Raw genomic sequence first — 13,967 nt, forward strand, 5'->3', positions numbered from 1 at the left:
CTGGGGAGCACCTCTCGGCGGGCCCCACCCCAGACCTTCTCTAATCTGCTCCACGGGGGCCTATTGACATAGCAAGAGTTTGTGTGTGTTCTTAAGCGAGCATTAAACAATTATACCTGTTACATAAACTCAGGGGACTAGTGCCAAGCAGGGAGGGAGAGACTGACAGGGAGACTTAATTACACAGGCTCTGAGCTCTGCTGCCAGATCACCTGTTCGCTGCCAGGACTGGGAGGAATTGGTCCTCCCGGGAGACTCAGTCCCAAGGGCGAGAAGGCCTGAGAATCTTGGCATTGAGGGGGCCTAATCTGAGGCAGGGCTCCATGCCTAGGGCTTGTGCCCCAGGATGTGTTTCTTAGGCAGGTCACCTCACCTTTCTCCTTTCTCTCCGCTTTTAGGAAGCTCTCACACACGGCACGTTAGATAGGATAATGGAGCGACCCCCAGAACCTGCCCTCCTAGGCGTAACAGGTGTATTATCCATTTATAGTTAATAACTAACCACGGTAACTATGTCAATATCATCATGCGCTGTAGTATCTCGTTGCACTTAGCTACCTTGGGAGTATTGTGCTCTAGAAGTCATGTTTGCGTGTGTCGTGCGATGCACACAGATATGTTCATTTAGCTTTCAGGGTGCAAGTCACTGTAGGATAGGAGGAATGAAGCAAAATAATACTCTGCAGTGGCTCTCCGTCTGTGGAATGCTCTCCCCAGGGAAGTTCGCCTGGCGCCTTCATTATACACCTTTAGGTGTCAGGCAAAAACGTTCCTTTTTAGCCAGGCCTTTGGTTGACCTGATGGACATCCTATACCCTTTTAAAATGTGGCTCTTTTTTGCGGGGGGGGAGGAGTTATTATTGGGTTATTGTTCTTGTTTCGATTTTATATATTGTGATCTTTTCTGTGAACTGCCCTGATACCTCTGGGTATAGGTCAGTACAGTGGTACCTCGGGTTACATACACTTCAGGTTACATACGCTTCAGGTTACAGACTCCGCTAACCCAGAAATAGTACCTCGGGTTAAGAACTTTGCTTCAGGATAAGAACAGAAATCGGGCTCTGGCGGCGCGGTGGCAGCAGGAGGCCCCATTAGCTAAAGTGGTGCTTCAGGTTAAGAACAGTTTCAGGTTAAGAATGGACCTCTGGAATGAATTAAGTACTTAACCCGAGGTACCACTGTATATAAATCCAATAAATAAAATAAAAACTGCACTAACATTCCTGCAACAGAGATTAGTCTGCGTGTTGGGCAGGAATGCCTGTGCAGGTTGCTAGTTCAATTCCCGATGGTATCTCCAGTTAAGAGGGAAGACAGCCTGTCTGAAAGTCTGGAGAATCGTACCAAGTTATAGTAATCCAAACCATGCTGAACGAGATTATCTCGCGGCAGATTCCTATGTTTCATTTGCTCCCACCAGCCACAAGCAGAAAGATGGCAGCTGTAGTCCAGCAAGAGCCACAGGTTCTCCATCCTGACACGGGAAGCTTGTTTTACCTTGGAACCAGTGTCTGAAATTTGTCAGCTGAACTTTGCACCTGGCTATCGGCCACTTGCGACCGAGTGAAGATGCCCGGGTGCCAGGATGGCGTCTGATGTCTCCGCCACCTGTAGGCGCATATCTGGGGATCCTTGGATGGATATTGACTTTTTTTGGCACACACCAGCAGCACATCCTGTAGAATTCTACCCATTACATTTTATCTGCACAATCAGAATGAATTTCAGGAATCAAAAAGTCATATTGAAAAAATTCGACTTTCGAGCAGTCTGCCTCCAAAATAGCAACTAGGTATTCTGTTCTAGTGGCCATAATCCTCTTTTAAAGGAGCGATTTGGTGCTCAGCTTATATATCTGAGTTTCTAACACAGCTTGGAGCCCACCTCCCGTGACTTCTGAGAAAGTCCTGCCTGTCAATGTGAATAAGAAGTGTGAAGGAAAGGCATTTGTCACGCAAATGAACATTCTGGCCAATGAACATGATATGAGAGAGAGAGAGAGAGAGAGAGAGAGAGAGAGAGAGAGAGAGAGAATGAGTGAGTGTTTTGGACTTGATACCCCGCCTTTCACTCCCCTTAAGGAGTCTCAAAGCGGCTAACAATCTCATTTCCCTTCCTCCCCCACAACAAACACTCTGTGAGGTGAGTGAGGCTGAGAGACTTCAGAGAAGTGTGACCAGCCCAAGGTCACCCAGCAGCTGCATGTGGAGGAGCGGAGACGCGAACCCAGTTCACCAGATTACGAGTCCACTGCTCTTAACCACTGCACCACACTGGCTCTCAATATAATAATATGGCTCTCAATAATATGTCGCATTACAAGAACCAAACCTGAACAGGCTTTGCTTAAGCCTGCCGTTTTGAGAACAGGAACCACAGAGAGTTAAATCCATGCCCGGCAGAACTTTCCATTCGCTCCAGACAGTTGTCGGTTTCTCCTTGGCCCTGCATCCATGAGGGCACGTTGGTGACCGACATTGCTCTTTGCAGAAATATTTCGCACTGCGGCTGCTCAGGTGTTTCTGATCCAGGAACACAGAGAGCCTGGGGCAAAGGCTGGTTGTGGGAACAAGTGACTCAAGTTTGGCCACGTTTGACCTGACCCTGGCATGACAAAACCGGGTCGCCGTGACATGACCGCATTTCCTGGTGGCCCCAGGTGCAGAAAAGACCCAGAAGCGCATGGGAAGTTGAGACCAACATAGACCCAGAGCTGAACGTGAGCCAAGATTTACCTAGTGCTCAGCAATGAGTGAGTTTCAAAATGACCAAAACTTGCATGCTCCCACCCTACCCAGCAATAATTCTGAAGTAGGGGAACAGGGCTGTGGGTACCTGGAACTAACCTCCATCCCTGCTCCCTGCAGAAAAATATCACAGTATGCTAAGCCAGCGAAACCTGTTATTCCACACACAGACAGCCTGGAAAGGAAAGCAAACAAAAACAACCAGATCTCTTCCATTTGACAAAAGCTCCTGCTTGGTGTGTTTACTCGCTGAAGCCAAGGGGCAACTTCTGTGCCCGAAAAGCAAAGCAAATCCAGCAACCGTTAAAGCAAACTTAAGCCTGCAAAACGGAGCAAACTGGTGCTGAATCTGGAAGAGTGACACGGGATGCACTGAAGGATGGGGAACCAGATTAAAGGAACCGTAGGCGATCGATTGACTCTGCTGTGCCACAGCAAAGCGCCATCACCTTATGAACTTAAGAACTTAAGAAAAGTCCTGCTGGATCAGGCCAGGGGCCGATCCAGTGCAGCATCCTTTTTTCACAGTGATCAGCCAGAGATGTCATTGCGAAGCCCTCAAACAGAACCTGAACACAAGAGTCCGCTCCCTCTCCTGTGGTTTCCAACAGCTGGCATTCAGAAACATTACTGCCTCCGACTGCAAAGGCAGAGCATAGTCATTGTGGCTACTAGCCATCGATAGCCCTCTTCTCCATGAATTCGTCTCATCCTCTTTTAAAGCCGTCTAGGTTTAGCTATGCGCTGTGTGAAGAAGTGACTTGCTTTTGCCCATCCTAAACCTTCCAACATTAAGCTTCTCGGGGATGTCCGCAAGTTCCAGTGTTAAAAGCAGCTTTCCCCAACCCGGTGCCCTCTGGAGGTTGTTGGGCTCCCGACTCCCATCAGCCCCAGTCAGCACAGCCAACAATCAGGAATAATGAGAGCTGGAATCCGATAACAACACCTTAAGGGCTAGAGGGTGCCTTTAGAACAGGTGTGGGGAAGCCTTCTGCCCTCCAGAGGTTGAACTACAGCTCCCATCATCCCTGGCTGCTGGCCATGCCAGCAGGGGCTGATGGGAGTTGTGGTTCCCACACACTTGCCTCACGAGCAGCATTCTCACCCCGGAGGGAATGCTCCTTCTAAGATGTCACTAGCCGCTTGCCGTTTTAAGAGGAGCTGTAGAATTGTAATTATTTTAAAGCCCACAGCTTGATGAATCAGGGCATCTTTTTAGCCTACCGAAAAAGAGGTTTTTAAGTTTGTTTTTAAAGAAATATCTTACCAGTGGATCAATTAAATGGCTACTTGTGCTCTTTAAGCCCTGGTGGTACATGCATTTTTCAAACTGGAGGTTTCCCTATTGGAGAAAGGCTGTAGCTCAGTCATAGAGCATCTGCTGTGCAGGAAGAGGGGCCCAACTTCAATCTCTGGTATCTCCAGGCAGAGCTGAAAATGTCCCCTGCCTGAAATCCCAGAGACCCGCAGCCACACAGGGCTAATCCACACATCCGTTTCTCTGCAAGCTTTCCCCTGGGAACCCAATCTCTAGTGCAGAATCAGAACAAACAGCAGCTGGGCTTTAAGTGGATTGCTGTTAATAATAATAATAATAATAATAATAATAATAATAATAATAATAATAATAATAATAATAATTTATTACTTATACACGGCACATCTGACTGGGTTGCCCCAACCGCTCTGTGCAGCTTCCAAGAGAATACAAAAAAACGCACACTACACCAGACATTAAACACTTCCTGATATAGGGCTGCCTTAAGATGTCTACAGAAGGCCATATAATTGTTTATCTCTTTGACATCTGATGGGAGAGTGTTCCACAAGGCGGGCACTACTACTGAGAAGGCACACTGCCTGGTTCCCTGTAATTTCTCCCAGGGAGTGAACTTCCAGATGGTCCTTGGAGCTGGATCTCACTGTCCAGGCTGAATGATGGGGGTACAGATGCTCCCTCAGTTATCTGGGCTGAAGCAGCTTAAGGTTTTAAAGCTCGGCACCAGCACTTTGAATTGTGCTCGGAAATTTACTGGGAGCCAGTGAAGATCCTTTAGGACCGGTGTTATATGGTCCTGGCGGACACTCCCAGTCACTAGTCTGGCAGCCACATTCTGGATTAAGTTTCTGAGTCACTTTCAAAGGTAGCCCCACGCAGAGCACACTGCAGTAGTCCAAGCGGGATAGATAACCGGAGCGTTTGCCACCCTGGTGAGACAGTGGGCAGGCAAGCAGGGTCTCAACCAGCATACCAGATGGAGCTGGTAGGCAGCTGTTCTGGGCACAGAATTAACCCGTGCAGTTCTCATGTAGCACTAAAGAGCAGGTTTGCCAGAGGAGAAAGGCGGGGGGAAGGCAAAATTGCTCAAACCCATGCCTAGAAAGCACAGTGGAAAACTGGTCAGACCTGTGCTTTCTAGGCACAGGGTGAGCAGAAGTGTCCCCCCCCCCCAATGTAGACACAATACAGTTGTACCTTGGTTCTCGAATGCCTCGTTACTTGAACGTTTTGGCTCCTGAACGCCGCAAACCCGGAAGTGAGTGTTCCGGTTTGCAAATGTTTTTCAGAAGCCGAACGTCTGACGCGGCTTTCGATTGAGTGCAGGAAGCTCCTGCAGCCAATTGGAAACTGTGCCTTGGTTTTCGAATGTTTTCGGGAGTCGAGTGGACTTCTGGAAAAGATTGAGTTTGAGAACCAAGGTACAACTGCACTGAGTTAAAAAGGACCAATGGCCTGGCTAAGAACGAGGCCGCTTCCTATCTTCCTAACTAACCCCTTGCACAGGCCTTGTTCAGGCTGGGGCTGTGCCCTGCGACACACGCAGCAACAATGCCAACTCCCTTTTCCCTGGCACCACAATGCAAGGCCTCCCGCCCCACTTCCATCCCCGAAGCCAGAGCAGAGCCCTACCTGGGCCTCCTTGGCCAAGATGTCCGTCCGACTGTCTGTCCGCTCCCATGGTTGAGTCGAGGAGCAGCTGGTGGGGCGCAGGGTGGGCGTGATGACCTCTGGGGTGGAGCCGTGGAGGCCGGAGCCTGGGGACCGCCCGCCTTTGCGCCTGCTGGACTCCAGGTAGTCATTGACATAATCCGACCGGTAGTAGCTCTGCAGCGGGCACAGGTCCTGGCGGCTGCGGGCGATGTACGAGGCACGGGCAGGGGGCGGGTCGGCGCGGTACGAGTCCGACAGGTGCATGGAGGTGATGTCCCGCGCCAGGTCCGAGTGGCTACTGGATTTCTTGCGGCCCAGCGTGGCGCCGTAGCTGGTGGATGGGCTGTTGCCATAGGAGTAGCTGGGGGCCCCTCCGCTCAGCCCCCCGCTGCCCGGGGTTCTCACCGGAATCCGTCCATAGCTGGGGCTGAGCCTGGTGCTGGAGTCCGGGCGTTGGAGCAGCCGCCTGTCGTAGGTCAAGGAGGAGGAGGACGCGGTGGTGCCCGATGTCCGGAGGTAGCTGGAGGGCGCGGTGGGCTTGAGACTGATTTTCTCCTTGTCCGGGTAGGAGGAGGACAGGTTGGAGGAGTAGGAAGAATAGTTCCCATAGCTGGTGGAGGCCTTGCTGTACGACGAGGTGTCCGAGTAGCGGGGAGTGTCGACATAGCGTTTCAAGGTGGAAGACAGCTGGGACATCCTGCGGGATGGGGCACTGGGGGCGGCGCTGGTGGCATTGGCTAGAAAAAAAGGAGGACACGATGACAGCGGTTAAGCTAAGGACGGCCCACTACTATTATCAGGGTTGGGCCCAGGTTTCCTGAAAGAGCGTCTCTCCCTATATGAACCTGCCTAGGTATAAAGATCCTCAGGTAAACACCTTCTCTCTCCCCCCCCCCCCAATCCTTTATTATTTTATTCACATAATATACCTTCTTTACAACAAACAACTCCAAAATAAACAGACAACTCCAAAATAAAATCATATGTAACAAAACCGTAAGTCTCATGTTTTCATTTATACTGATCGCCTTCTCTCGGTCCCATCAACACCAGAAGCATGGTTGGTGTGACATGAGAGAGCCTTTTCTGTGGCTGCCCCCACATCATGGAAGTTTCTCCCAAGAAACGCTAGACTGGCTCCCTCTTTGCCCTCCGGGTATAGGGCGGTATATAAATTCAATAAATAATAATAATAGCCTTCCACTGGCAGGCTAAGACCTTCATGAGACATGCTTTTGAAAACTAAGGTGCAGATGATGTTGGCCACTGCATCAGGGCAAATTGTGCTTTAATGCTGGTTTGAAATGTAGTTTGAGGAACTTGACCTGTTGTTTTCACGTATTGCGGGGGATTGTCAAAAGATAACATTATCTTTAATTATATACCTAATATATGGGGCTTGATTATTGATCGATGTGCCCTTACACCTCCAAAAGATTGATCTTGATACATTGGAAGGACAAAAAGACGACCGCTTTTGATCAATGGATAGATGACATGGCAACTCTTGCAACCCTTGAACGGATCGTTTTCAGACAAAGATTATGTATAGATAAATTTAATGATCTTTCCAACACATTTACTGAAACCATAGTGACCTGTGAATCAGTGTATATTTGAGGGAAACAATAAGTTCATCCATCTACATATGTTTTATATAGTTCTTTAATCTTAATTAAATTCCACTGTTCTATTGTTATTGTTGTTTTCCTCTATATTTTCCTTTCCTTTTCCTATAACTCATTCTAATATTCTTAATAAATAAAACAAAGTAATTTTTTAAAAGGAAATAGTAATGCTGTGTGTGTGTGTGTGCAGATTCAAAAAATGCAACCACATAGGTGTCCGTGGGAAACTAAAATCTCAATGGGGCAGTGGGTGCGAATCAACCAGCCCCGGAGGCAGGTGTCGCAGAGTCAGAACACCAAGGAGCCAGCTCCAAAACAGGAACAGCAGGTGGCATAAACAGAAACTCAACCCTTGATTCCTTTGCTAAGGTGTGTTTACATTTGCAAACCCTGCAGCCCTACATAAAGGCCACCGGCGCCCTCTTCTGACCAAGACTATCTTTGCAACAGAACAGCAATACGATCATATCACGGAGGAGCTCTCTTTCAAACTAGAATTTCTTGCAGATCAACACCATCAGCGGGTTTTTTTTTACTGGGTGATACCCAAGGGCACATAGTAGCGGCACCTTTTCTTCTTAAAAAAGAAGCAGCAGCAAGCACTGCACACCATTATACATTTAAAGCGCATCCAATGAACATTTAAATCAAATGACTTTCCCTCAAAGAATCCTGGGTGCTGTAGTTTGTTAAGGGGGCTGGGAACTGTAGTTCTGTGATCTACCTCAGATAATAGAGTTGTCTGGCCCAGATCTTTAGAGCGCTCTGTGTGTGTGTGTGTGTGTGTACGGCCTTTATCTTCCAAGGAGATCAAGGTTGTGTATATGGTTTTCCACCTCCCTATTTCCTCCCCACACCGACCCTGTGAGGTAGGTTAGGCTAAGAGATGGTCACCCAGTGGGCTTCATGGCCGAGTGGGGATTCAAACCCAGCACTCCCAGGTCGTAGTCCAACACTCTAACCATTACGCCACTCTGGTACTGTTGTGCCTTTAACACAGCTGAATTAGTGGGGCAATTCTACGAGGAATTCTCCCATCCCTTAGAAACTCAACAGGGAAAAAGTACGGCTTGCACAATTCAATCCCTGATGACATCTCCAGATAGGTTTGGGAATGTCCCCCATCTGAAATTCTGGAGAGCCCCTGCCAGCCAGTGTAGACCAGTGTTCTACAATCTTGGGGCCCCAAATGTTGTTGGACTATAACTCCCATCATCCCGCACCACTAGCAAAGCTGGCTGGAGATGATGGGTTTTATAATACAGCAACACCCGAGGACCCATGGCTAAAAAATACACCGGTGTAGATAATAATAATAATAATAATAATAATAATAATAATAATAATAATTTTATTTATACCCCGCCCTCCCCAGCCAAGACCGGGCTCAGGGCAGCTAACAACCAATAATAAAAACAAGTTGATTGAAATATAACTTAAAAACAAGATTAAAATACAACATTAAAATGCAGCCTCATCACAGGAGGAGAAAGGAAAAAAGAAAGAAAGAGGGGGAGGGAGTCAAACTGATTCTAAGCCAAAGGCCAGGCAGAACAACTCTGTCTTACAGGCTATGCGGAAAGAAATTAGATACCGTAATAAGATACTAGTTGAGACCACTTTTTTACCAGGCTGGCCACATACTATTACTGCATGAAGATGGCAGGGGGCTTCACCTGTGGGATTTCTGCCTGCCACCCAGCTATTCAAGGCACAGCCTTTCCTATCTCAGGAAATAAAAATAGCATGGCCATTTGCCAAGGGAACTGCCTCCAAAACACAGCTCCCTGGGAACGACATGTTCTTTCATGAACCTCTACACTTGCAGCACACCTGCAGACGCCTTCAGGTAAGCTTTTCCCAGCAGCGATAGGCCTCATGCCCGCCTGCCTTAGCCGCTTCCCAAGCGCCTCATCGCCCAGGGTGACCCGCAGCTGCCCGCACTTGACCCATCATGTGCAATCACGAGGTGCGCCGTGCAGGTTGCGTTGTGCGCGATTGCCGCCACTACCTCCCAGGGCCAAACAGACTGCTTTGCTCATGCAGAAGCACGACCCCTAGTGTCGCTTCTAGGAAACGCAATGCTGGGCCTAAGATTAAATCTCCAGCTCTGCTAATAAGAGGCCTCTGACAGCCCTGTTTTCCACTTCTGCTCTCTACCTCGCGAGCACCATCTTCCCACGCCGTGCTCGGCTGAGCCTTGCAGGCAGATCCCGGTGCTTGCTGGCTTTTAGGCTGCCCAGAAAAAGCTACACTTGCTTTTCTTGCTTCCTTGTTCCAGCAGCCTCTTGCTGAAACCTGAACTCTCCCGGGAACCCGGCACAACCTGATCACAGCCCTTCCACAACCTAGTACCTGCCAGCAGCTCTGGGCCACAGCTCCCTTCGTCCTGACCATTGGTCCAGGCAGTTGGAACTGACGGGTTGAGCGCAAGGGAAGCCCCACACAGAGCACATTGCAGTAATCTAACCTTGGAAGTATCTGCTGCACAAACTGCTGCCGCCATCTCCCTCTGTGAGGGATTGTGCATGCTGTGCTTGCTCTTATTCAACCATCTCAAACTCCACTTTGCTCTATTTAATCCAAACAATAAAGGTTATAGTTACTAGCAAGTCTTATGTAAGCCCTCCATTCCAGCGGGATGATTGTTGGGACTGACTCTCCACTACCATTTGCTTTGGGGAGTGACTCAACGACTGCCCTGCTCGTGGCCTGACCAATTGTCACGTCTAGGGCAATTATTTCCCAGCCCCCCCAGGTCAAACTGGCTAATGACTCCGTGGGATTTTATTAATCCTGTCGGCGTGTGGCCTAGACTCACTTGCCTGAGTCATTCAGAGCTATTTTGCTCTGCATGTATTTTACCCCATAACTGCACTTGCTGGCGATGCGTCTGAATCACAAAGGCTGTTCCTGGAAGCCTCTCTCAAGCTAAGGTGACTAGAAGACACTGGACTACAACTCCCATCATTCCTAGCTAGCATGCCCAGTGGAAGAGGATGATGGGAGTTGTAGTTCAAGAACATCTTGTGCCCAGTTCTGGGCATCACATTTTAAGATGGACATTGACAGGCAGGGACGTGTCAAAAGGAGAAAGGCAAGTGTGATAGTAATGTGTCTGTATACCCAGGCCACATCTTCACCATACATTTAAAGCACTATTATAATAAAGTCATGGCTTCTCCCAGAGAATTCTGGGAAATCTGGTTTGTTAATGTGCTGAAAGTCATTAGGAGGTGCCAATTCCGCTCACAGAGCTACAATTCTCAGAGTTCCCTAGTAAGAGAACTGATTGCTAAACCACTCCGGGAATTGTAAGTCTGTGGGGGGTACCAGGGGAGTTTCCTAACAACTCTCAGCACCCTTAACAAACTACAGCTCCCAGAAATCTTTGGGGGAAGCCATGACTGTTCAAGAGTGTTTGAAATGTGCAGTGCAAATGGGGCCCAGCTGTGAGCAAATTTACTTCTGGGTAGATGCTCCAAGTTTGCCATTAAAAAAAAAAAATATTCCATTTCAAGCATTTTTAAATTCAAGAGTGCTTCAAACATATGGTTCGGATATGTGGCCCAAGTCCTATAAAGAACTGGCTAAATTTAATCTGAAGAGAAGATTAAGAGGAGATATGATAGCAGCTCCCCACATATCTGAAGGACTGTCATGAAGAAGATAGAGCAGGCAAGGGCTATGTATACAGCTATGTATTTAAAGCACATTCAAAGCACATTTCCTCGCTCAAAGAATTATGGGCCCTGTAGTTTGGGAAGGGTTGCTGGGAACTGTAACTCTGTAACTCTGCTAGACTACAGTTCCCAGAATCCTCTGAGGGAAAGAATGCGCCTCAGGTGTGCTTTAAAGGTATAGAGTGCTCTCTGCGGACTTGCAGACTGAAAAAGGCTTCGGGGTGGGGAAAAGTTGGCTTCGTGTTTAGCAAAAGCTGTCGAGCGAGCAGTGGCACCACCTGCAAGTTCAGGAGCTCTGTGCCACATTCTTGATCTGTGCCCGTGCCTTGATTTAAAAGCACAGACAAACCGCTCAATCTTTTCAAAATCTCGAAGCAGTGTTTGGAAGGTGGGGTTGTGGGGCTGCTGGAACAGAGGGAGACACCGTCTCCTACACCGCCAGGTCACTAAGTCTGCCTAGCTAGTATTCCATGCTCTGACTGGCAGCAGGTCTTTCCCATCACTTGATCCTTTTTTTTAAAAAAAAGTGGATGATTGAACCTGGGACTTTCTGCAAGGAAAGTGCTTGCTGTTCTAGAAGAAATTTAAAGACTATCTGAATAAATATTGTAATATTAAAGATATGTAATCACTTGAAAGAATCAAATAGGCCTAGGACTAAACTGGGATTAGATAAACAAGTAAGAAAATGTATGATAGGAAAAGTTAGGAAATATGATTATGACTGTGATATGGTTTTATGAAATAATGATATTGGAAACTGCTACATATAATTACTAAGAAATTCAGATGGAATTTAATTAATTAATTCAGATGGATTTTAATTAATTAATTAATTGTTAGTGTAGTGACGATTTGTTCTATTTTATGTTTCATATTCTTTTTTCTTTCTCTTTTTTATATTTCTCTTTTTTCCTTTATTATTGTCAACTTTTTCTTTTGTTATGTCTATGTATGGAAAATAATAAATATTATCGGGGGGGGGGGTGCTTGCTGCAGCCTGGCCTTGCCTTTCAGCTGCGGGGTGGGGATTAGAGGAGCTTTGCAAGCAGCCCTGCCCCCTCTACTCCTTTCAGCTCAACACAAGCGGCTTCTCCATCAATAATTCAGGTGCACGGATCGACTCCAGTTTGATGCAAATGGGGAAGGGAAAAGTCTTCCCTGATCTAGCCAAGGAGCTGGGCCTGCTGTTCATGTCAAAGTCCCGCCTCTCCTCCTACCTCACCTGCAAAGTGGGCAGGGGATTGGGATTTGAGGGGCATAGGCTGTTGGAACCCAGGGGCGAGGCAAGCCTGGCTGGTATCTCAATAAATGAAGGCTTTGATTGGTGCAGGAGGAAGAAAACTGGACCAGCTACACCTCTGGGGTCCTGTGGTTGGTAGGGTTCCCCGTAATTTCTAGATGAAATACTCCTATTTCCACATGAATCATTAGATAAACCTGTTGTTTTGTGGCAAACTGCTTCTACAGTTTCCTTTTCTGCATTTGTTTGTTGCACAAATTACTAACTCTCTGGCACTTGCTCACTGAGAGGCCTTGGGAAAATCATCACCCGCCAGTATCTTCAAGAACACCTGCAGCCCATTCCCTACACCAGTGGTTTCCAGTAGCACCCTGGGGTGCCTTGAATGATGGTTAGGGGTGCCGCGGGCAACACTGGCCTCTGTCCTTCTTTCCTTCCCTCCCTCCTCCAATGCCCTCATGTCTCTGCCTCCCAAAGGCTTGCACAGCTGTTTGTTGCACCAGCCCTGGCTATAAGCTCCCCAGGTGAATGGTGTCTCTGGAACTGGCCAGGGGGTGCTGGTTGCCAGAAGCTGAAGTGGCCTCAGAGTAAGCAAGCAAGCAGGCCGAGTCCAGCCAGCCAGTCCCCCAGCCCTTGCTGTTAGGAATGGACAGCCAAGTCCCAGGCCCCTGTGGGGCAGGGTGAGGAGGTACCTCTCTCTGGGGCAGGGGGGTGCAGCTCAGAGACTAGAGGTGGCAGCTGTGGCTGCCCGGAGGACTCCCAAGGAGAGAGGAGAGGAGGCTGAGGGAACACTCCAGAAGGGAGGGTGTTTGAAAAAGGACAAGAGGCTGCCAGCTCTGCAGGCAAGGGGTAACACAACTGGGCTCCTGAGCCCCACAGGGGTGCCGCAGAAAGAATGCAGCTGATAAAGGGAGCTGTGGACTCAAAAAGATTGAAAACCTCTGTCCTACACAGAGGGAACTCTCCTGCAAACTATGCCTAAACTATTGTGGTAGCAATTGCAGATGGAGATATTTCATGCTGTATTCATGCGTAGGAGCTGGGGAGCTGTAGAGAGCTGCAGGTCTGCATTGAGTGTGCCTGCAATTTCTCACATGCATGATTATCCGCCCTGAGATTTTTTGATAAAAGGTAGTAAAGGTAAAGGGACCCCTGACCATTAGGTCCAGTCGTGGCCGACTCTGGGGTTGTGGCGCTCATCTCGCTTTATTGGCCAAGGGAGCCGGCGTACAGCTTCCGGGTCATGTGGCCAGCATGACTAAGCCGCTTCTGGCAAACCAGAGCAGCGCACGGAAACGCCGTTTACCTTCCCGCCGGAGCGGTACCTATTTATCTACTTGCACTTTGACGTGCTTTCAAACTGTGAGGTTGGCAGGAGCAGGGACCGAGCAACGGGAGCTCACCCCTTCGCGGGGATTCAAACCGCCGACCTTCTGATTGGCAAGTCCTAGGCTCTGTGGTTTAACCCACAGCGCCACCTGCGTCCCCAAAAGGTAGTATATAAATTTAAATAAATAAAATAAATAATACCCAAAGCATATGCATGCTCTGCACTAAAACAAATTATCCATTAACAAGATAGTGGCTCAGTCTCAGTTTCCCATGTGTAAAATGGGAAGAAAACACAACCTTTAGAAATTAGGAATAAGGCTTTGGCACAGGGGAACACAGCTGTGTTTGCAAACTTTTTTACTTTTTAAAAAAAGAAATTGATATAAGCTACAGCAGAAT

At 48.2% G+C, this 13,967-nt stretch overlaps 1 protein-coding gene across 6 annotated transcripts in view; it reads right to left on the bottom strand.

Annotated features, from left to right (window-relative positions):
• Positions 1 to 13,967, bottom strand: part of USP2 (ubiquitin specific peptidase 2) — a 78,178-nt gene that overhangs the window by 43,831 nt on the left and 20,380 nt on the right. For all 6 annotated transcript variants that reach the window (XM_081172580.1, XM_081172581.1, XM_081172579.1 and 3 more), the window contains one exon: positions 5,662 to 6,419. In XM_081172580.1, coding sequence (XP_081028706.1) covers positions 5,662 to 6,419 — 758 coding nt within the window. The remainder of the gene's footprint in view (positions 1 to 5,661; positions 6,420 to 13,967) is intronic.

This window comes from Podarcis bocagei (assembly GCF_964188305.1).
Source record: "Podarcis bocagei genome assembly, chromosome: 15".
Classification (NCBI taxonomy): Eukaryota; Metazoa; Chordata; class Lepidosauria; order Squamata; family Lacertidae; genus Podarcis; species Podarcis bocagei.